This window comes from Erythrolamprus reginae, chromosome Z (assembly GCF_031021105.1).
Source record: "Erythrolamprus reginae isolate rEryReg1 chromosome Z, rEryReg1.hap1, whole genome shotgun sequence".
In the NCBI taxonomy this organism is placed as follows: domain Eukaryota; kingdom Metazoa; phylum Chordata; class Lepidosauria; order Squamata; family Dipsadidae; genus Erythrolamprus; species Erythrolamprus reginae.
Window position 1 is genome coordinate 116,345,075 of NC_091963.1, and position 24,968 is coordinate 116,370,042.

General features: G+C 44.8%; 1 protein-coding gene across 1 annotated transcript in view; it reads right to left on the reverse strand.

Annotated features, from left to right (window-relative positions):
* Positions 1-12,680: 12,680 nt before the first annotated feature.
* MPP2 (MAGUK p55 scaffold protein 2) overlaps positions 12,681-24,968 on the reverse strand; it is a 95,862-nt gene continuing 83,574 nt past the window's right edge. Inside the window, exons 11-13 of the mRNA XM_070730139.1 lie at positions 19,914-20,116; positions 18,894-19,022; positions 12,681-12,953 (exon numbers count right to left, since the gene is read on the reverse strand). Coding sequence (XP_070586240.1) covers positions 12,777-12,953; positions 18,894-19,022; positions 19,914-20,116 — 509 coding nt within the window. The 3' untranslated portion in view covers positions 12,681-12,776. The remainder of the gene's footprint in view (positions 12,954-18,893; positions 19,023-19,913; positions 20,117-24,968) is intronic.

The following is a 24,968-nucleotide window of genomic DNA, read 5'->3' on the forward strand; positions in this document are numbered from 1 at the left end:
ATGCCCATTTCCGCCCCAAACCTGCCAACCCCAATGACCAAAGGGAGGCCTATTTAAATAAATGCACCGCGCCCCCTAACCAATCCAATCCGCACCCGTCAGTGTGGAATAGGCGAAAAAACGGCCGCCTCTAAAGGGGAGGCCGCAAAAAATTCCTATTCGGCCCCGAGGCGACCTCAGGAGGACACACTGGTGATAGCGGAGGGTGGGCGGGTGTTTGCAAACAGAAAAACAGCAATGGGAGCCGCTTTTGCAGATCGCCCTTTAAATAGGGCGATCTGCTGGCCCGCCTCAAGTTGCCAGCAACGCGCTCTGATTGGCGCGTTGCCAGAACCCGAACTTCCGGTTTCAGCCGAGACCGGAAGTTCGCAGCTAAAATAGCTGCCTCATCGCCTCCCCCGCCCCTGAGGCAACTCCGGCCGACGGAGAAACCGTTGGCCGGGTATTTGCCCCCGGAGGCGGAGTAACGACGCTGAGACGTGAGTTGTGGATTAATTAAGAGTCATTTATTAATTAACATATTTAAATAACTTTAAATAAATTTAAATAAATAAATTTAAATAAATTTTGCATAAATTTGCATAAACAAATTTGAATATTTAATTCCAAACAAACTAAGGACCTGCAGAGCAAAACTAACGGGGCGGAAATTCCTACCATAACATACTTAGGCAACATTGGGCAATGACTCCATGCTGATCCAGGTGAAGGTACCACCATCACCTGGATCCTAGCCACGCTTCGCGTGTGGGAGGAGATCACCCTCCAATCCCCGTGGGACATTGGATCCGGTGATTCCCCATGGACATCCTCTCTCCAATCCCCGACGTTGTTAAACCTCTGGTTCCTGGAGAGAGGCGGTCCATCACCCTTTAATGATGCCCTGAAAGGAGCATGCGCAGTTGCATCTAAATGCCCATTTCCGCCCCAAACCTGCCACGGAGGGGGGGTCAGATCTCAATCTTGGCCCCCCCGACCCCCACCCAGCCTCCTACACCAATTCCTGGAGGCACCTCTGCAGGTCCGACAGGAAAATGGCGTTCCCCTCCTCTGAGAGGTGAACGCCGTCGGCTCGGTAGAGCCGGGGGTTCCAAATTTTATGGGGGATGCTTCACTACACCCCCCCCCAACTCCCTAACCACCTTACCAATGGCCTGGTTGACCCTCAACCTGGCCTAGCTAACGGCTTTGGGTGAAACAGCATCCCGCCAAACAAGTCTGGGAAGGATCTCAGACCGAACCAGACGTGTGCCTGGATACGCGGCTGCGATGGCCCGAAGGTCTTCGCGAGCCTGGATGCTCACCACAAGCCGCTCAAAACGCCAAGATCGTTGCCCCCGAGGTGGATCACCAACAACTCGGGGGCTCCCTTGGCACAACACCGTTCAAAAAACAGGGGGCAGAGCCCCACCCAGCGCATTCCCCTTCGGCCCATCCGAACAACGTCCACCGTCGAGCCCAGGGAAAGCGTGATCCGACAGGGGACCGTGAGGCAAAACGGCCGGCCCAAAACACGAAACTGTGGCCCATGAGCCAAACTGCGGGCCGGGAACCAACAACAGCTGAAAAGACAAACAGAGAATTAAAGCAGCCAAAACGGGTCCCTATCGGGAGGGCCTGACGTATGTACGAAAGGCCGCCGATCTCCAACGGCCTATGGCCATAATATGGCGATCCGTCAGACCAGCGTTGGCGGCTGCGGTAGCCGCACTACACGAAACAGTGGGTGCCGAACCTAGCAGTGTCCGCGCCCCCCAGCTCCAGGGCCCACATAGTAACCGCCCATAATCGGTACATAGTTAAGGGGCCCTTCCAATGACAAAATAAAAATCCCGGGTGTTCCCCCCCGATTAGCGCAAAAGGCGGTTAGGGCCGACACCGGGCACACTGCACCATCCGACGTTGGTGCCAAACAATCTCCACACCGCGACCACCTGGTCCCTTGGACTGTCGCAGACGTATGGAGACCCTACTAACTTGTAGCTGCACGTCGCTCCGCTGGAGCGCGCGCATGCTATTGTCCCGAACAGAGCTGGCTAACACTTCCCTCGCCCGAAAAGCCCTAAGGGCGTAGCCGCTGCCGCATGGAAAAGGCAGGCATCATAGTGTGAAGTGCACAGCCTGACCCACGCTTGGCTTAGGGCCGACAGCTGGAATATGGATAAGGGCTGCCGGGCATCAGCCGCCGGTGTCGGCCGTTCCCGGGAACACCCTTCTAACATACGCCTAACCCGAAAGTCACTACATGTGTCAGGGAACCCTTGAGCTTTGGCGATAAACGCTAAGCCCGCCAACTTGCCCCTAATGGTTTTCACGGTCAGACCGCGTTGGAGCTGCAGCACGCAGTGTTCCAACAACTGGTCGACCGGTATGGGCCAAAAAAAAGCCCATAGCCTTTACTAACCCAGAACTCCACAAACTCGCCACCACTAAGGGAAAAAATTGCAGGAATGTAAGATCCCGTGCAATACCGGCAGCAGCCCCTTCGGCCGGCCAAGTGGGTGGCACCACTTCCCTCCCAGCATCACCCCGAAGCCCAGGGAAACCGAGGCGTCGGAGTGCAATTGCAAGTCTGCTTGGAGAAGCAAATCTTGCTTTTTGAGTGTGCGCTCCATGTAAAAAACCCCCCTCAAAGCAGAAACCCAGGAGATCGAAATCGTCGGGGTGTATGGGCAGGAGCCTAAAGGCGGACTTCATGTCGCTCTTGCCCATGAGCGCCCCGACCCCACAAGCCCGAACCATAGCTACTGCCGCGTCGAACGAGGCGTAGCAGACCGAACACAGTTCCTCCGGTATGAAGTCGTTCACCGACTCCCCCCGGGGAAAAGAAAGATGGTGAATCAAACCAACTCACCCCGTGCCTTCTTGGGTACCACCCCAAGGGGGGGATACCCTCAAAGTCGGGATGGGAGGGGAGGGAAAGGGGCCCAGGACCCTCCCCTCATCTACTTCCTTCTTAATCTTTATCCTAACCAACTCCTCGTAACCCTGAAGGGACCTCAAATTCTTGGCCATAAAGGCCCTAGGGGGACCCTGATACGGAATTCTAAAGCCTTACTAAAGCCCCGCAGGATAGCGGCTGCCCTATGTGGCGGTCGGTATCCCCGCAAGAGTTCAGCCAGGGGCTTAAGCCTGACCGGACTGGGGCCCTTGAGTCGCAGGAACTGCGGGCTTGTTCTCATCCCTGCCGTTCCTGTTTCTCCCGGGACGCGGGCACATGTGCGTGGCGTGGGAACCCCCGCACTTCCCGCAGGCATGCCGGAACTTACAGGAGTAGCGAGCGCAGGAGCCCTTGGCGCCGTACTCGAAACAAAGCGGGGTGGTTCGAAAACCCTGCCCCGCAACCGTGCGGGGCGCAGCCGGCTCCTCCTCCATCAAATGACCACTATCGGTCCTTTGGCCCGACCCGCTCTTGCGGGTTGCCTGAAACCATAGATCGGGAACTTCCCGATCCCAGGGCAGAGAAGGGTCAAACGCCACCCTCATGCGGAATGACTCGTCGTAAGTCTGCCAGGCATCCCCTTTGACCTCGAAGTGTGCCATGGCAATGAGGTCAATGTACTTAAGGAGCGCAGTGGCCCTGCCCGGCTCCTTCTGTATGACAACCGTGGCGTATGTCAAAAAGGCGTAAAGCCAAGAACGGAACGACCTAGGTACCTTGACCTTTTTGGCCCGGTCGGTACGGGCCTCCTCATCCCTTTCCTTCTTGGGAACTTCCCTATTCAAAAGGGTGTAGAGATCAATGTATTCCCCCCTCCAAATCTTATCTCGTATTGAGGGGTGTAAATGATACCCCAAAGGGGTCGAGGGAAGGCCCGTAGGAAGCGCCCCCACGGCGGCTGCCATGGGGTCAGTCGAGGTGGCCACACTGTTATTGGCCAACCCCACCGAAGATACGGCCGCCGGAAGGCTGGCCAATCCAGGCAGAACCACAGAACCACCCATCCCAGTGGGGGCCACCTGGACCCCGGTCACCCCAGTCGTGCCAATCAAAGATCCCGTGGGCACCACTGGCGCCCCGGCTGGAGCTAAAGCCGGCGGTGCGGTCGGCCCCCATACCTGGGAGCAGACCGCAGGCGTGCTGGACCCCAAAGGAGGGCCCAAGCCGGCCGTTCCCGCCGGGGGGGTTAGGGTGGGTAACCCCTGAACAACCGGCGTGGGTGCGAAGGAAAGAGACTCACCCCTGCCATCCAATGGGACCCCAAGGGCCCCCGCTGCAGAACTGGCATCCCGCACCATAGGGTCGAACTGGTCCGGAGCTTCTTGCGCATGCGCAGTAGCCGGAGGGGCCCCCAACGCTGCAGAGGGCCCGGGACCCCCGCGTGCCCCGAAGGCGGCTTCCCAGCGGGCGTCCATGCGGTCCAGGCGATCTAAGAGAGCAGAAAGAGCTTGAGCAGATACCACCGCTCCCTGGCCCTGAGGGGCCTGGGCGGCAGGCGGGGGTGGCGCTTGGGGGGTAGGAACTACGGCCCCAGCCTCCCTAGCCCTGACAGAGGGGACCCTGGCCCTTCTAGGGCGAGGGCCCTGTGGAGCCTGCTTGGCTACACGCTTCCTGGGGCCCATACTAAACAGGCCACCCAAGCACAAACCCAAATATAAAAAACAAGCCCCCAAAAATGGGCCTATTCCCCTAGCCCCCCGGATGGGAGGTCTAGAGGTCCTAAAAACCTGGGGCAAAGCCCACCAAGGGAAAAAACCCCCCCAAAAATAAAAACTCACCAAGGGGTGGCCACTAAGGGAGCCCAGGGGCGTAGGGAACCTGGTTCAGCCCACCTAACCCCAGCACCCCCAAAACGAGGCCCCTTGGCCCAAAAAACCCAAAAAACCCCCGTGCCCCACACTAAAGAAAAAAGGGGGGGGGGTCGTCACCCTGCAGAGGGTGCTAGGCTGGGGTGGGTGGGCTAGCTTACCACCCCCCCAGGGGAAGAGGCCTACTACACCCCCTTAAACCCCTGGCACCAGCCTTTCCCAGACAAAGTAAAAGTTTCCCAAGCAAATAATCAAAATCCCGTCCTAGACTCAGAGGTAAAAGCCCCGGAATCCTAATGCCACCGGGTGAGGTCTTTGGGCCCGGCTGCCACCTGTCCCCACCCCCCAGGAGAGTAGGCTACCCTACCCTCCCTGCCAAATAATACAGAAAAGAGTCAGGGGCAGCAAGCCCCTAACTCGAAACCTGTCGAGGCCTCGATAGACCCCGTCCTCGTTGAAGGCGATCCGCTGCAGCCGCCGCCGATCGCCGCGTCAAGAAGCCTGTTTGCAAACTGTTTTGTTTGCAAACAGAAAAACAGCAATGGGAGCCGCTTTTGCAGATCGCCCTTTAAATAGGGCGATCTGCTGGCCCGCCTCAAGTTGCCAGCAACGCGCTCTGATTGGCGCGTTGCCAGAACCCGAACTTCCGGTTTCAGCCGAGACCGGAAGTTCGCAGCTAAAATAGCTGCCTCATCGCCTCCCCCGCCCCTGAGGCAACTCCGGCCGACGGAGAAACCGTTGGCCGGGTATTTTTGTGGGTCTACTTTTGAAATGCTTGAAAATTGCCTGCGGTACAAAATGTGGCATACAAATGCAAGACATGGAGATTGTATTGTGCCTCCATTGGCTGCCAGTTCTCTAACAGATATAATTGAAAGTATTGAATTTTTTTTTTTTTGGTGGTGGTGGTGGTTTAGAGCCTGTTTGAAGGATCACTTCTCCCACTGGTAACCTCTTCACTTTATTAGATCAGCAGGAAGGGTTCATCTGAAAAACGCTAACTGCCTGATATGCAAGGCATGGCCTTCTTCTGTGTGGCCCACTGCCTAATGCTAGTGTTTCTCAACCTTAGCACCTTTAAAATGCATAGTCTTTGCCTCCCAGAATTCTGGGAGTTTAAGTCCACACATCTTTAATCCACCAAGGCTGGAAAATACTGTCATTTCCCCACCCCAATTCTCTGTCACAGGATTTAGCAATATAGCAAAATGCCTTCTTTCATTGAGCTATTAAACAAATTTTCTTGATATTTTTTATATTCCATATTTTATTGTTGCATACTGCCCTTAATGCTTATTTAGTTAGAAAAGCAGAATATAATTTAATAAATGATGAAAATGTGGGATAGGTTAGGATTTCATTTATGGGAGATTTTCAAATACAACCAAGACACAATTATGAAAATACATCCCCATTTTAATTTCTCCATTCGGCATATGGAAAATTATATAGGCTGGCAGGTATCTGTATGATTATATGAGACCGCATAATGAACATTTACTTGCCAAGAAAATAAAGAAGAGCCAGGATTTCTAAAAATGAATGCCAAGTAGTCAGAAGAAGACACAAATGCACAACATTGTGGTTTTTTCTTTCTTTCTGAAATTTAATATGTAAACAGAAATATAACAAAGAGGAAGCTGTTTCATTTAGTAGCTATAGGATTATAATAGATATAACCAAGGGAAAAATACACAACAGTATCAGAGTTATCAAAGAAAATACATTGCAATGCAAAGAGTTACTAAAAAAAAAGAAAAGTGTGAATTTCTCTTTTAAAAAGAGGGCCAAAATCGAAACACAAGATCTGATGAACTATTGGAGAGGTAGAAAAACATTAAGAAGCAGAGGGAATTCTTTTATTTCCTAATCCCTCTTTACTGATTTAGATCAATAATGTTCACATTTTATCTGACTTAGAATTATTTTAATTACAGAGGGCTCCATGCAATGGGTGTCTGCCCCAGTTACTTATTCAGCAGTAATTCCAATATAACCATATCTGGAAGACCCATTGAACTCAATTTGAATTAATTCTAAATAGGAGTGAATAGCATTGAGCTGATGGCATCTAATCCCGGAGTTGGGGGAAAGAGTACAGTATTCACTTCTGCAGATGCTGTTAGATTGCAATTCCAAACTGACTATTGCTGCTGGATGATTTGGTGGAAGTTGGAGAAGCACAAACATGTACAGATCCTGATATTCATGAATGCAATTTTTTTTTATTTTGAATCATGTGGTTTAGGAATAAAAATTTCTGGTAAAAGGATGCCATCTGCAATGTCTTTTGTTGCTTACTTCCTGCCTCTTGCCTCTATTCTCCTACTTTAATATTGTCCATCTTTTTGCCATTGTTCCTATGAACATTTTGAAAGCAGTTATTATTTTACTTTATTTAATAATGTCCCACAAATAACTTATGGTGGTGAACATATCTAGCACACCTTCCTCCTCCTATTTCCCCCCAAATCCATAGCTAGTGGACCTCCATAAATATCTGCTCTCTCTCTCTTTCTCTCTCTCTCTTTCTCTCTCCCCCTCTTTCTCACGCTTTCTCTCTCTCTTTTTCTCCCTCTCTCTGTCTCTTGCTCTCTCTCTCTCTCTGTTGGGCATGCGTAAAGCAACCCGTAGCCTGGACTTTATTCATTCTGGGCTGCCCAGAGTGAATAAAACATTTTCTTTTTCTGGCTGCTGGTAGGAGGAAGCTTCTCCCAGCGCCCAGAGAAAGGAAACACTTTATTCACTCTGGGCAGTCCAGAGAAAGGAAAACCAGGACTTTTTAAAAACACTGCGGCACACGGGACAAATTATTAAAAATCAGGACCGTCCTGCCAAAAGTGTAACGTCTGGTCATCTTACAATAAGAATCCCTCCCAAGACTGTACCAGTCTGAAATTATTGACATTGCCACATTCCACATCTCAAGCATGGACTTTGGGAAGCTGCAAGGAAATCCAATGACAGCAGTTTTGCAGTAATTCCTCTAAAGCTGTTGTGAGTTTCTCATTAGCAAATACAGGCACCTCATCATGCCTATCTACTCTGAATTCTCGCCTCCCTTTTTGAAGCTGTGATGTCCTTGTTCACTTGTTCTCCTCATTGCCAGTTGCCAATGAAGGAAAATTTGGCTACTTCCCTGCAATATCTAACTGGAAGTTTAAAACAATATTTTTCCTGGCTGCAAAAATAAAAAAAAACGACACTATGATGGAACAAGGAAAGCAAGGCAATGAGACTAACTGTTTTTAAAATGTATCCTCCCATAGACTAGGTGAAGAGACCCTTTAGTCAAATCTCAGGAAAGATACACCAGGGATACATTTTCTGGAACAGAATGAAGCCACTTCTGATGATATACATGGCAGTCAGTGGCTAAGTAGAAGTACTTTAAACATTTGAATGCTCTCCAAAATTCTTTATTGTCTTGTTTTAAGATACTGTTGGTTTTTTTTGCTATTGCTGTTTTCTCCACTTTTAGGTGGTAACATAATTAGCTTATCTTTGCTTCTCACTGGAACAATATGTGGTGCTCCCTTGTTAATGGCCCCTGTGATTGCCACTGCCACCTTGTAATGAACCAGGGGTTAAAACAGCCAGGAAAACAGATACTGAACATGCAGGGCATATCATACAACTTTTAAAAAGGGAGCAGGCTGTTGGCAAACCAAGCTCTAGTAGAAAGACAGAAATACAGAAGAAGCACTTTGGAAGGAGAACAAACCATCTCCACTCCAAAGTGCCTGAACAAATCAACACAGATCTGAATAATTTGCACCCAAACCCCAATACAAGAGCAACTATGAGGTCAGAACTGAATAGCAAAGATCAAGGATTTGCACTGAAAGTTCAAATTAGGTTCTTCGTGTGATTGGCAGTGACTGCACAATAAACTTGAAACATTCCCAAATTCAGTGAATTGTTCTTGTTTACAAATAAATATCAAATTATAATAAAACATAATTCAAACTAGGAAAACTTGGATAATTTTTCTTTGAGCTATCTACAATGAATGCATTTTTGCCTAGGATCAAGAAGAAATAAATACTTATAAAGAAGATGATATTCTGCCAAGCCAAGCCTTCAAAACATGGTGTTTTTTTTTTAAAGATATAAATAATCATTTGCAGGTACATAGTGCTAATTGAAGAACAACACTTTTGAGAAAACATGTCTAGCACAGACAGTAGATAGACACTCAACTATTTACCTTTTAAATAATGATTCCGGTTTTAAAAACATACCAGATTATTCAAGGAGAAGATAACTTTAATTAAGAAAACCCAGGAACAACAACACAGGAAATGACAGCTCCAAGGAATTCTATTTCACAGTATATGCAGTTTTAAATACACACACATACACACATATTTTATATATATGTATATATATATATAAATATATATAAGCAAAATTTTTAGAAATGTTAATGTTGTTCACTGGTAACATATATAAATGCATGTAGAAAGGGAAGTGCCTAAATTGTCACTAAAATAGTAACAAAGTGGACTGTTCTGTGGATAATTTTTTATTTGACCATGTATATTATAGATGTGTTTTAATGACTAATATAAAAAGGAACAAAAAAAAAAATCTAGCCCTTTAATTACCAAGACAAAAAAAATGCTGGAAGCAAGAATTAAAAGCCAGATAAATGTTACATTTTGGTTTTTGAGGACACACAGATGGAAGGACCAAAACTGAGGGAATGCAAAGGGCTTAAGTACAGGAGAACGGAAAATGAAGTTACATGAAGGGAAAAACATAAAACAGAATTGGTGTGGGGCCATTTTGCTGTATGACAAGAAAGCCCAGTCCTTTATAGGCCCCATCTTAAAAAACATGGACGTTCCATTTAGACATCAATGGTTTTTTTAATTATTATTATTATTTATTATATTTATATGCCGCCCTTCTCCGAAGACTCAGGGTTTCCTTTATTTAATCCACTTCAAAGGGCCACTTCAGTAGATTACTTTAAATATTGTATAGTGATCACAGAGTAAAGCCCAAAATATCACACTCAAAGTGTGGAGGTTGTGATAACAATAGGATAAAGCTGATAAATTTTGGAGAGGGTTTTTTTTTTTTTGGCATGCTTTCTTTACATAGCAAATGGGAAAGAAAATGTGGATTAGAATAATGATCCTCAAATTACTAATGAGGTAATCTAAAACAATTGTGGCCACATTATAAATGGATTGCTATGAAGATGGGCTTCCACTGATTAAGCGGACATCTTGCTAGGTCAATAACAGAACATTTAATTATTTGGATCCACCCAACTATCCTCAGCAATACCCCTTTCCCCAATCTGTGTGTATTTAATGCCATATGGAAATACTTCCAAGAAGGAGGGGAGAGGGTTGAACTGCAGTCAGTATTTAAATATAAAGCTGCCTGCATTGCTGTCTCCACAGTAGCCAAGTGGATCAAATGGATTCCCTGAACAGTTCTTGTAGGACACTAAAATTATAGGCCCACCAGACTTGATTACCAGCAGATGGAGTTATTGCTTTATAAGGTATATGCTCTGGTTTCAGGAAAGGAAAATCTAACGAGAGAAAGGTGGCCGGGTGTGCAGTAATCCATGTTAGTTATTTTTTCCAGTGGGAAAAAGAAGTCTTTCCATTCTGAATTCAAATGCAGGGAAATTTCAGAACTACAGTGAAATTAGACAAAGCCTAGCTAAATTACAGAGGGTGCAGCCATCAGATGTGGTATGGCCACAATTTAATCATTTTAAAAGAAGGCAAGACAAATCTATGCTTCCTCTAGCATACGAGGCAATCTACCCTAGAGATCAATTGCTAGAAAAGACTGGAAAAAGGAGGTCATTTCTGAGTGGTTGGCCACTATGTGACACATAGAATCCTGGATGAACTTAACTAGATCCATCAGGGCTTGTTAATCTCATCCCTTTACACTGCCCTGTCCCTGTTCCAATCAATTTAGGCAGACTCGGCCATTTTTCCAAGCATTATTTAAGAAGTGGAAAAATCAGAATGAGGACAGGGGCGACGTAAAGAAATAAATGCATATAAAAGGATTGCTAGAAATGCCCTTCCAGATCTGGCAGTGAAAAGCTGAGCCCGAGGTTTTAGCCTTGGTCTGCAGAGGCTTCTGCCACTATTTAACAGCTGCCGTAGTATGTGAGGTAGTGGTAATTGCTCTCTCAAGAACCCTAGAAACCATGAAGCATTGAACCTAGCATTATGGCGAAAGCCAAATTGGAGAGAAACTGAATGGTCCGTCACGGGCATTTCTCCAACCCAACAGAATCCCACTGAAGGCAAAGTTGGCACAACCAAGGAACTGAGTCAGTCAGCCTCACAACACAAGGAATTCTTAGCAATGGCTGTGTTGCCTAGAGAATTCTGAAGTTCACATGTTTGGAGGGTGTAGGTTGAGAGGTCTGCACTGAATGGATATAGAAACTGAGGAGAAAGGATTTATGGTATGCATCAACATATATTACAGGCAGTCCTCGACTTACAACCACAAAGCCAGTCCAAAGTTTCTGTCGCTGGGCAAGATAGTTATTAAGTGAGTTTTGTCCCATCTTACTTGCCACATTGTTAAGTGAATTACTGCAGTTGTTAAGTTAGAAGCACAGTTGTTCATTGAATCTGGCTTCTCTACTGACTTTGCTCATCAAAAAGTCACAAAAGATGACCACATGACCCTCGGACACTCCGATTGTCATATATATGAATCAGTTGCCAAATATACAAAATGTCGTAAGTGTGAAAATGATCATAAGTCACTTTTTAAATTGCCATTGTAACTTGGTTCTCTAAATAAATGGTTGTAAGTCAAGGACTAACTATACAATTATTGTGAAACAGCAGTGATTTGGATCAATGATTAATACAGGTCAGTCTTTGCCAATGTGGGCATTTGTCAAATATATAGATTTCAACTCCAAGAATTTTCTAGTCAGCATGATAGGACTGAGAATCATGGAGGATAAAATCCATAACTTGGAAAAGCACCCAGGTTGACTAATACTGAGAATAATTATTTGTGTTTAATTTGACAATTTGCTATTAATACAGCAGTTTCCAGAAGGCTGGTAGGTTAAGGAAGAAATCTAAGCTGAACATAGGAAGTCTTATATAAAGCTGTTGGATTCAGCTAGATCATTGATCCACCTTATCTGTTATAGGTTACAATAGCTTTCCAAAAATTTCAAGCAAGAAATTTTGCACCATTTTCACGAATAATACCATAGAGTGTAAACATAAATACCATTATACTTAGCCCCATTTTATAGATAGCAAAACTGAGACACAGCACTTGCTTCTTTACTGCCCTACTGTTCCCAGGGCATTAGGTTCCAAACCAAAGTTCCTGCCAACAGACCAATCATTTAAAAATTCCCACTATAAAATTTTTATGGGTGTATCCATAAACCCCCTTAAAATGTGGGCAAGACACTCTGCCCTGGTTCAACAACCTCAGTGAGCAAGACATCCAGTTATCTCAGGCTGACAAGTTCTTTTGGCAATATCAGAATTGTGGTCCGTCTAGAAAAACAGGGATTTTGGCAGTGAGTTAGCTGTGACTGGAGAAATATCCTTCTCATCTCACAAAGGTTGAATTATAAAAGAGAGGATCAGGAGTAGCAAACCTAGCAAGGCATTGTGGGTATTGCGTAGCTCTGCTCCACTCCTCCTCCAATTCTGTGTTCACCAGATTGAATTCATATTTAAACAACTTACTGTAAAAAAAAAAAGAGAGAAGGAGATGAAGGACATCCATTCACTTATGGCAATTAAAAAAAAAATTCCTGGCAGGCTGAAGGTGTTCTGAAACAGAATGAGAAAACACCTTTTCTTTAGAATAGAGGGAAGCCAACTCATTTTAATCTACACAGCCTAGACACTTGAGGATGGCTGATGGTTGAAAAGGGACATGGGCACATTTCTTTAAAAAGTCTAGGGTCCCCTGGCAAAAATGGAGATAGTGGAAGGTGGCCAAAATCAAGGCTCAGAGGCTATGGACAGGAGAGGGGGAACTCCTTTCTAGTAAACCCAGCTGACAGGAACCCACTGTGGTTCATTGTACAGCTTCTGCAAGGCCACCTGAAGTTGCTGGAATGTTCGCTCCATATTATCATTCACTAAGCAGAGATCAAAGTAATGCCCATAGCCTCGCTGGATTCGGCAGCTCTCGTCCACAGTTCGCTTCAGGTCAGCATCCTGGTTAAATACAGAAAAAAAAAGCAGAGCAGGCTGTAAATAAGAGGAATGGTAGGGAAGGTTTGCCTATTTGCCGATGACTCTAAAGTGTGCAATAGGGTTGATATTCCTGGAGGGGTCTGTAATATGGTAAATGATTTAGCTTTACTAGATAAATGGTCAAAGCAATGGAAACTGCAGTTTAATGTTTCCAAATGTAAAATAATGCACTTGGGGAAAAGGAATCCTCAATCTGAGTATTGGATTGGCAGTTCTGTGTTAGCAAAAACTTCAGAAGAGAAGGATTTAGCGGTAGTGATTTCTGACAGTCTCAAAATGGGTGAGCAGTGTGGTCGGGCAGTAAGAAAAGCAAGTAGGATGCTTGGCTGCATAGCTAGAGGTATAACAAGCAGGAAGAGGGAGATTGTGATCCCCTTATATAGAGCGCTGGTGAGACCACATTTGGAATACTGTGTTCAGTTCTGGAGACCTCACCTACAAAAAGATATTGACAAAATTGAACGGGTCCAAAGATGGGCTACAAGAATGGTGGAAGGTCTTAAGCATAAAACGTATCAGGAAAGACTTAATGAACTCAATCTATATAGTCTGGAGGACAGAAGGAAAAGGGGGGACATGATCGAAACATTTAAATATGTTAAAGGGTTAAATAAGGTTCAGGAGGGAAGTGTTTTTAATAGGAAAGTGAACACAAGAACAAGGGGACACAATCTGAACTTAGTTGGGGGAAATATCAAAAGCAACGTGAGGAAATATTATTTCACTGAAAGAGTAGTAGATCCTTGGAACAAACTTCCAGCAGACGTGGTTGGTAAATCCACAGTAACTGAATTTAAACATGCCTGGGATAAACATATATCCATCCTAAGATAAAACACAGGAAATAGTATAAGGGCAGACTAGATGGACCATGAGGTCTTTTTCTGCCGTCAGTCTTCTATGTTTCTATGTGACCAGTTCTGTAGGTGGGTTTCATACCATTCTGAAGCGCAAATATACAAAAACTGTAGCACAATCCCTAAAATAAACATATACCGTATTTTTCGGAGTATAAGACCTTTTTTTAGGAGGAAATGGGGGGGGGATGTGCCTTCTGATATTCATTTAACTAGCGTCCATAGTCAGCTTCAGCACATTATTATTTTTTTCTTTTTTAATTTTTAAATAATTTTTATTAGGAAGGGTAAATTCATACACATTATAAAAAGACAAACACAAATTCACACAAACCTTTAAAAACTAGAGAGATACCTAGTTCTCTCTTCCCTTACATATTATCTCTTATATAATTCTACATATCATGCAGATTTTTCATATCGGTGTTTTTCATGCTTTCGAATTTAATTCTAAAGGTAATTACCGTATTTTTCGCTCTATAAGACGCACCTGCTGATAAGACGCACCTAGATTTTAGAGGAGGAAAATAGAAAAAAAATATTTTGAGCCAAAAAGGGGAGAGGAAGAGAGGAAGGAGTGAAAGAAGGGAGTGAGGGAGGAAAGAAGGGAGGAAGGAAAAGGAAAGCAAGAAATGGAGGGAGGAAAGGAAGGAAGGAAGGAAAGAAAGAAAGAAAGAAAGAAAGAAAGAGGGAAGGAACAGGAACAGAGGAAGGAAGCAAGGAAACTTATGAAAGGGGAGAGTAAGAGAGGAAGGACTGAAGGGAGGGAGGGAGGGAAGAAGGTAGGAAGGAGAAAGAAAAGAAGAAATAGAGGAAGGGAAGGTAAAAGAGAGAAAGAAAAAGAGCAAGAAAGAAAGCAAGAAAGAGAGAAAGAAAATGAAAGAGAAATAAAAATAGAGAGGGGGAATGAAAGAAATGGAAGGAGGGAAGGAAGGAGAGAAAGCAAGAGAAAGAAAGAAAGCAAGAGAAAGAAAAAAGAATGAAAGAGCAAGAGAGCAAGAGAGCAAGAGAGAAAAAGAAAGAAAGAAAGAAAGAAAGAAAGGCAACTTCAAAGAAAGGCTCACTGAGCATCTCTCACTCTCTCTCTTTCTATCCCTCTTTCTTTCTTTCTCTTCCTTTCTCTCTCTCCTCTTCCTTTATCTCCTCTCTCTCCCTCCCTCTCTTTCTCTCCCCCCTCTCTCCCCCTTTCCCTCTCTCTTTCTCTCTCTCCTCTCTTGCTATCTCTCCCCCTCTCCCTCTCTCTTTCTCTCCCCCCTTTCCCTCTCTCTTTCTCTCTCTCCCTCTCTTGCTAGCTCTCCCCCCTCTCCCACTCTCTTTCTCCCTCTCCCTCTCTCTCCCCCTCTCTCTTTCTCTCTCTCCCCCCCTTTCTCTCCCTCTCTCTTTCTCACTATCTTGCTGTCTGTTGCTCTCACTCACTCTCGTTCTCCGTTCTTCTTAGCGGTGACGCGCGCACGCCCTGCCCGCCTCACCTTTGCCGAGAGCTCTCAGCAAGGGGTTGTAGGAGAGGCGGGGCCGGCGGCAAAGGCGATATTCAATGTCGGGGGAGAACGGGTGGTTGCACGCGTTCCCTATCTCCCTGCTAGCCCACTCGGAATATTCAAAATAAGAAAAACCTTCGCCGGCAAAGGCTTTTCTTATTTTGAATATTCCGAGTGGGCTAGCAGGGAGATAGGGAACGCGCCAGCCGCCCGTGCGCCCCCGACATTGAATATCGCCTTCGCCGGCCTCCGCTGACAAAAGCCTTTGCCGGCATTTCCTCTCGGCACAGCGGCGGGCGGAGAGAAGGAAGGGGGGGCAGCGGCGTCCCTCCTGGCCTTGGCGGGCCGCCCGACCCTCCCCACCTCCTGCAAACGCGGCGGGCGGCGAGCGAGGAGCCGGTTCCGGCGGGCGCGGGGCTTGGCTGGCTGGCTGGCGTGGGGAGCGCCGCTGGTGGTGAGGAGGGAGACCCTCCTCCGGGAGGGAGGGGGCCAGGCAGCAGCTAGCCAGCCAGCCGGCGGGATGGCGCTTCGGAGTTCGCAGCCTCCCCCCCCCCACCCTGCCTGCATCTTTGCTCCATAAGACGAGGCTGATTTTTCTTCCTACTTTGGGAGGAAAAAAACTGCGTCTTATGGAGCGAAAAATACGGTACTTAAGTTCATGATATATAAAAGATGTAAAAGTTAAATGTAGTATTCTTAGTCTGGTCAGCTTAAGCACATTATTTTATCACCTGATTAAAACTTTTAAAAACCTTATTCAGAGAGAATAACAATGAAAGTGCTTGCAAGCCGGTAACAGCTGGAAACATCATTAGCATCTGGTTGGGGCTGAAAAGAAACATTTGGAGCAAGTAGAGCAGAAGTACGCAAAGTTGGCTCTTCTAATGACTTGTGGACTTCAACTCCCAGAATTCCTGAGACAATCATGCTAGCTCAGGAATTAAGGGAGTTGAAGTCCACATGTCATAGAAGAGCCAACTTTGCCTATCCCTGAAGTAGAGCAATGAAAACCAAAGTCTCTGCATACTTAGGGCTTGGAAAACATTCTTCGCAGAAAGTAACAATGAAAGAGTCTGCAAGGTAAGAGCTGGGGAGATCGTTAGCAGCTAGTTAGGGCTGGGAAAAAAAGCTTCGAAAAAAGCTGCATTCAGAGTATAAGGCACGGTATCTCTCTCTGTGTATGGTATGGTTTAGGTTAGGTTTATTGGATTTATATGCCGCCCCTCTCCGCAAACTCGGGGCGGCTCACAACAATAATAAAAAACAGTACAGTACACAATACCAAATCCAATGCCCACCCATCCAGTTCCAATTTAAATTAATAATCTCATAAAAAACAGTATATATAAAAAACAGGCACACAGTCAATCAATCAACAAAACAACATGGGCAAGGGGGAGGTGTTTTAGTTCCCCCATGCCTGACGGCAAAGGTGGGTCTTAAGGAGTTTACGAAAGGCAGGGAGGGTGGGGGCAATCCTAATCTCAGGGGGGAGCTGGTTCCAGAGGGTCGGGCCCCCCACAGAGAAGGCTCTTCCCCTGGGTCCCGCCAGACGACATTGTTTAGTCGACGGGACCCGGAGAAGGCCAACTCTGTGGGACCTAACCGGTCGCTGGGATTCGTGCGGCAGGAGGCGGTCCCGAAGATATTCTGGTCCGGTGCCATGAAGGGCTTTATAGGTCATAACCAACACTTTGAATTGTGACCGGAAACTGATCGGCAGCCAATGCAGACTGCGGAGTGTTGGAGTGATATGGGCATACTTGGAGAAGCCCATAATTGCTCTCGCAGCTGCATTCTGCACGATCTGAAGTTTCCGAACACTTTTCAAAGGTAGCCCCATGTAGAGAGTGTTACAGTAGTCGAGCCTCGAGGTGATGAGGGCATGAGTGACTGTGAGCAATGACTCCCGGTCCAAATAGGGCCGCAACTGGCGCACCAGGCGAACCTGGGCAAACGCCCCCCTCGCCACAGCTGAAAGGTGTTTTTCTAATGTGAGCTGTGGATCGAGGAGGACGCCCAAGTTGCGGACCCTCTCTGAGGGGGTCAATAATTCCCCCTCCAGGGTAATGGACGGACAGATAGAATTGTCCTTGGGAGGCAAAACCCACAGCCACTCCGTCTTGTCTGGGTTGAGTGACTGTGAGCAATGACTCCCGGTCCAAATAGGGCCGCAACTGGCGCACCAGGCGAACCTGGGAAAACGCCCCCCTCGCCACAGCTGAAAGGTGTTTTTCTAATGTGAGCTGTGGATCGAGGAGGACGCCCAAGTTGCGGACCCTCTCTGAGGGGGTCAATAATTCCCCCTCCAGGGTAATGGACGGACAGATAGAATTGTCCTTGGGAGGCAAAACCCACAGCCACTCCGTCTTGTCTGGGTTGAGTTTGAGTTTGTTGACACCCATCCAGGCCCCAACAGCCTCCAGACACCGGCACATCACTTCCACTGCTTCGTTGACTGGTGTGTATGCATATATACACACCTAGGCATGCATACATACATATATATGTATATATTTTATTTTTATCTCTTTATGAGTTTGGAGAGGGTACAACCCCCCCCTCTCCAAACTCATAAAGAGATAAAAATAAAATTCTGATTTCATTCATGTGTAACACAGCCTCAATCGTTTTGCACCATCCTTTCGCCCACTGAAGCTTGCAAATGTTAAATATAGCTTCTGGACCAATACAAGGTAAAACCACACTTTCTATAGGCCACTTAATTATAACCACAGCTCAGGTTAGAGAAAGTGTGTCAGGTATGTGCAAGAAGAACTGCACAGGATACTCCCTTCCTCCTTCCTTCCTGCTCTTCCCTTCTAAGAGGTAGGTAAGTGGTTGCTGCTGGGATTGGGGGAGGGAGCAAGGAATTTCATGAGTGGCTGGGACATTGTCATGGAACATTAAAAATTGGGATCACATTGTGCTTGCTTCGGCAGCATATATACTAAAATTGGAACGATACAAAAATTGGGATCATGTGACCAGGTCCCAGCATCATTAATTTAATAGAATAGAATAGAATAGCATCATCATTTAATAGAATAGAATAGAATAGAATTTTATAGGCCAAGTGTGATTGGACACCCAAGGAATTTGTCTTGGTGCATAAGCTCTCAGCGTACATAAAAGAAAAAGATACATTTGTCAAGAATCATGTGGTACAACACTTAATGATTGTCATAGGGGCCAAATAAGCAATGAAAAAACAATCAATATTAATAAAAATCTTAGGATACAAGCAACAAGTTGCAGTCATACAGTCCGAAGTGGGAGGGAAAGGATGATACAAATGATGAGAAAAACTAGTAGAAATAGAAGTGCAGACTTAGTAAAAAGTCTGACAGTGTTGAGGGAATTATTTGTTTAGTAGAGTGATGGCGTTATGGAAAAAACTGTTCTTGTGTCTCTTTTTTGACCAGGTTTTGCCTTACCAATCTACCCAATTAAGGGTTACAACAAACACAAGGGTATTATTATTATATAAAGTTATAGAATTCAACATGGGTAGTTAGCTCCATTCCCAAACTTGTCATTTCTGAAACCTTCTCATGGAGACTCACCGTGAGTTGCTTAGTAGCTACCCCATTTTCCAAAGCTGCTTTGTTCATAGCTCGTAAAGTCTCAAAATCTGGTGCTTCAATGAACACCACATATGGGACGAACTCAGCTGTCCTCAGCACCTTCACAGCCTATCCAAATATCCAACAAAAAGAAGAATTGCTATTACAGACTCCCATTTTTACTACCATATTAGGCACTACCGTGTTTCCCCGAAAATAAGACAGCGTCTTATATTAATTTTTGCTCCCAAAGATGTGCTATGTCTTATTTTCAGGGGATGTCTTATTTTTTTCCCAGTGAATTGTATCCTGTATCCTGCTGCAGCAAAAACGCATCCAAACACGCAGCTGCATGTTGGATGCGTATTGGATGTGTTTTAAATCTGATTGATGCAGCGTTTTGCGATGCAATTTATGGACAGCGGTGTTATATATGTTCTGTTCGGGAATACTGTGAAATGAAACATCTCCTACGTCTTACTTTCAGGGGATGCCTTATATTAGACAATTCTATGAAACCTCTCCAATGTCTTACTTTCGGGGGTGACTTATTTTCGGGGAAACAGGGTATATAAAATAGAGATACCATTCATTCTTTCTCTAGTCACACATTTATTCTGGATTTAACCTGATCGCAGAATTAATCCATTTTCCAGGTTAGCACAACACTAGTTCCTGAGGACTAGTTCCTGAGGACATGCAAATAAACAAAGCTGACACCAACTTAGCCAACAGCGGTTTCTCCATGTATATTAGGAGAAAAATGTGTAGAAATGTGATTTATACAGTAAAACGAACATGAGGCAGCACAATTGTCAACATTTCAACAATAAGGAAAAACTGAATTTGGGGAAACACTATTTCTCATAATTAGGATTATTACAATTGAAGAATTTGGCATATTGAGAATGTATATAGATATGCCTAAATTCCTAAAAATTACAGGAACCCAAAATATCTCAAATCTTGGAAATAGATCTCTACTTAAGTAACTAGTGGATAATTGGAAAGATTCCCTACCTGTGGGTTAACATCCAGGATACACATTTTGCCTGACTCCACAACCTCATGGATGGAGTCAATCTTAGTTCCATAGAGGTTCCCTTCATATTCGCCATGTTCCAGATAGCGGCCTGCTTTGATGTCTCTCTCCATCTCACTTCTAGTCACAAAGCTGTAGACTTGTCCAGTTTTTTCATGCTCCTTGGGCCTCCGTGAGGTGTCTGCCAGAGATAGATTAAGAAACTGAGTTAAGTTACAGCAGACTTTGGAAATATTTTTAAGCTGGATATTATCATGACCAAAAACATTTTTTTTTAAAGTGACATAATTTTACGATGCAACAATTTTTGGTATTTTTGAGCAGCCTGATGGTAAAGACACTTGCTTCCCACTCAGAAGGTTGAGAGTTCAATTCTAGGTCGAGACAGATGTTTTCCTCTCAAGGCTTATAAAGAAAGTATCTGCAGGTATCAGGAAGGGTGCCCAGTCAGTAAACACTCAGCTCCATTCAATCACTTGAAGTCTAAACCTGAATTAAGGGATTCCGGGGTTATAAAACCAACCTACAGTGACTGGTTATGGCCCACAGAGTTGGTCTTCTCAAAATCAATGTTGACAATGTCAAGTGCTGGGACTATGCAGAAGACCCTTCTCTATGGTGGCCCCGGCTCTATGGAATCAACTACCCCCAGAGATCTACATGATCACCTGCTGGAATGTTTTCTCCAATTACCCCTCATCCCGAGTCAGAGCCAATAGGAATACACAAATGTGGTCACATGTAAAACTACATTACCCAGAGTGCAATTTCACTACATTTCCCCTAATGCAATATCTTAAAGACACATGCCTAAATACAGTCCTGGCCTTCCGAAAGGGCATAAAGGTCATGGCTTTGCTGGTAAGCCTGGGCTGGTGGTGAACAATACCATCTTGCCCTGGCTGAATGGATATGAGTGTTTTAGTATTAAGGGTTTTTTAAATGGTTTTTACTTTGTTTTATATTGTTGTTTGCCACCCAGAGTCCAGAAGGAGTTGGGTGGCTTATAAATCGCAATAATAAATAAATATGTTGATGTTTTCATGAAACTGCAACAGGTACCACTTCAGATTTCAATGGTTCTCGTTTCAAGATTTTGAAAATGAAGATGATCTCTAAGTCCTAATCATGATGAAAGGTCAGAACTCACACAGAATTCTCTCCCACACTTTCTTTGATTCGGGGCAGAAGAAAACCCTTTGCATGGTCCTGGATCTTCTTTTGTTTCTCTATATCTCTACATACTGCAGTCCCTATGTGCTGTCCCAAGAGGCAGAGATAGATGGACTGTATTTAGGCATGTCTCTTTAAGATATTGCATTAGGGGAAATGTAGTGAAATTGCACTCTGGGTAATGTAGTTTTACATGTGACCACATTTGTGTATTGCTATTGGCTCTGACTGGGGATGAGGGGTAATTGGAGAGAACATTCCAGCAGGTCTTTTGTCTTCACTCACTAAGCCAGCCAGCATGTAGATACTACACCTAGAGCCGGGTCAATTCAACCTCTTTTTACCTGCACAATGGGAAAGATTATACTGCAGAAGAATTGCATCATAACTGTGAGTTATTGTGAGAATGTCTGTAATAAAATGATCTGGGATACCTCATTGTGCTGAGTTATCTGACTGGGAAAAGTTGATCTTGTACCAGAACACCCTACACTGGGTTTCCATAAGGATCAGGACTTAGCACAGGTAGCCTTTACACTATTTTCTGAGTGAAATCATTTCATGGTGAAGTTGGGGTGGTAATTGTCCTCACAACATTTTAGGATATATATATCCTCCCAGCCTGGACCCAAGGGGGAGAAAAAGGTCCAGGCTGGGAGAATTTGACAACTCTCACTTTGTTCAACATCACAAGGTGGTTCTAGACACTGCCTCTGCCCAGAGGTGGGGTTCTGCTGGTTTGGACCAATTTGGGCAAACCAGATGCTCTGGAGATCGTCTGGGAGTGAATCAGTTCACTCCAACAATCAGGTGAGCTTGCCCGCCTGCCCCTGTGCTTTACTGACCTATATATTCTTAGCTGAATCACGCGGAAGAACAAATTGCAATAACGAGGAAGGTAAGTTTTCACAAAACTACACATGTGCACACGGAGATCACCAAACCAGTTGTTAAACCGACAGGATCTCATCACTGCCTCTGCTGAAAATTTGGTGCAGTGGTTAGAGTGCACTAACAATTGCTTGAACTGCTGAACTACAGCTAGTTCAGCAGTTCAAATCTCACCACCAGCCTCAAGGTCGACTCAGCCTTCCATCCTTCCGAGGTGAGTGAAATGAGGAGCCAGATTGTTGGGGGCAATACAGTGTTCCCTCAATTTTCGCGGGGGATGCGTTCCGAGACTGCCCGCGAAAGTCGAATTTCCGCAAAGTAGAGATGCGGAAGTAAATACACTATTTTTGGCTATGAACAGTGTCCCAAGCCTTCCCTTAACACTTTAAACCCCCAAATTACAATTTCCCTTTCCCTTAGCAACCATTTAGATTATTACTTACCATGTTTATTTATTAAAGTTTATTTAAAAAAATGTTTTTTAAAGGCAGACTAAAGTTTGGCAATGACATATGACGTCATCGGGCGGGAAAAACCGTGGTATAGGGGGGGAACCGCGAATTATTTTTTAATTAATATTTTTGAAAAACCGTGGTATAGACGTTCCGCAAAGTTCAAACCCGCGAAAATCGAGGGAACACTGTATGCCGATTCTGTAAACCGCTTAGAGAAGGCTGTAAAAGCACTACGAAATGGTATATAAATCTAAACGCTATTGCTATTTACGTTTTAAAAACTGCTTTGCAGTCTCTCTCTTAGCATGACAAAAGGGAAAGGAAATTTCTTTCAAATGCTCATCAAACCAGTCAACAAAGGATGGGGATGCACTTTTTCAAAGCATTTTGGAAGTGCTTTCCCTCCGTCCTCGGGGCTTAAGCAAGCTGGCACAGCATTTTGAAAAGCACAGTTCATGTTGCATAACCATTAAATTAAGACAAGTGAAGTAATTGGGCAAGGGATTGACTACTTCAGTAAGAAAGAAAACATTCCAGGTTTTGTAATATTTTCCTCTTCTCCTTTGAAAGAATGGAAAAAACTAGGCCAAAACATAGAGCCAGCGTTAATTTAGTAAATTCCCACAGCTGAGCAATCGAAGGACAAATATCAAAATGAGGTCAGTAAAATTAAGACCTGTTGGGGGGCAATATGCATAAAACAATTACATTGGAAACTGCCCAGAGGGTGTTGTAAAGTGCTGTGGGGTAGAACATGAATTAAGATGCTATTGTTATTGCTATTTACAGGCATTTCTCCACATTTTATCTCCACAACACCACTGTGAAGAAAGTTAGGGTGAGAGATAGGAATTATCTGAAAGTCACCAGAGACTATAATCTGAACAACTAGCCTGGTCCAAGAGCAATGAATGTTTGTTGAATGAATGTTGCAGTCCGGGCTTCTTTTTAATTGTTAAATATATTACTACTGTTTTGCAATGTTATTATTGCTTATCTTATACTGTATTATACTGTTTGTTAGTATACGCCACCCAGAGTCCACAAGGAGTTGGGCGGCTTAAAAGTCAAATAAATTAAATTAAATTAAAATTAAATCTCTCCAATACTGCTATATTATTCTGTAGTGCTATACAGAACTTCATAAGAACTTAAGTAAGCCATTCAAGGAAGAAACTAGAGTAAACCGTTTTGCTCCATTGCTTCAGGACATAATTCCTTCTCAACCGGCCTCTCTATGGAATCAAAACCTTTTCCACTGAAAAAGACCTTAGCTTTGCTTAGTATTTTCCCATCAAGAAATTACAGGAAGAAAATGTTTCCATGCAAAAAACCCAAATGTGCACAAAATATGAGTGATGCTATTTCTGAGGAAGGGGAATTTGTTCCTTAATTATTATCATCATCATCATTATTATTATTATTATTATTATTATTATTATTATTATTACTATTTAGATTTGTATGCCACCCCTCTTTGCAGACTTGGGGCGGCTCACAGCAGTGATAAAACAGTATACAATGACAAATCTAATATTAAGTCTAAAATAACAATTTGACATTAAAAACCTAAAACAAAACCTTATATAAAAACATACACACAAACATTCCATACATAAAACTACATAGGCAAGGGGAGATGTCTCAGTTCCCCCATGCCTGATGGCAGAGGTGGGTTTTAACCCCATAGATGCAGAGACTTGGAAGCAGGGGGCATCCTTTGACACCCAGGCATGCCCTGAGCCCCCTACATTCAAGTGTATTTAAAAGTTAACTTCAGATAATTTTTGTTCCTCAAGTGGAAAATAATCTGTTGTTGGATGAAAATCACAGGCTGCCCAACATTCTATAACAGTGATAGCGAACCTATGGCACAAGTGCCACAGGTGGCACACAAAGCCATATCTGCTGGCAGGCAAGCTGTTGTCCTAGATTAGCTCCAATGTGCATATGTGAGCTAGTCCGCTGATTTTTGGCTCACACAGATGCTCTGGGAGGGCGTTTTTGGCTTCCAGAGAACCTCCAGGGGGATGGGGGAGGTAGTTTTTACCCTCTCCCTGCTCCAGGGAAGACTTTGGAGCCTGGGGAGGGCAAAACATGAGCCTACTGGGCCCACCAGAAGTTGGGAAACAGGCCTCCAGGGGATGGGGAGAGCTGTTTTCACCCTCCCAAGGCATTGAATTATGGGTGTGGGCGGGCACTCACACATGCATAATAGCGCATGCCCATGCTTTTTCGGCATCCAAGGAAAAATAGGTTCGCCATCACTGTCTTATAACTATGATGGCAAACCTATGGCACGATTGCCATTGATAGCACACACAGCCATATCTGCTGGTGGCGAGCCATTGCTCTAGGTCAGCTCCAACATGCATGCACATGCTGGCTAGCTGATTTTCAGCTGATGTGATGGCTCTGGAAGGGTGTTTTTGGCCTCTGGGGGCGGAGGAGGCTCCCCTGGAGTCTGGGGAGGATGGAAAATTGACCTACCAGGCTCCCCAAAAGTCAGGAAAT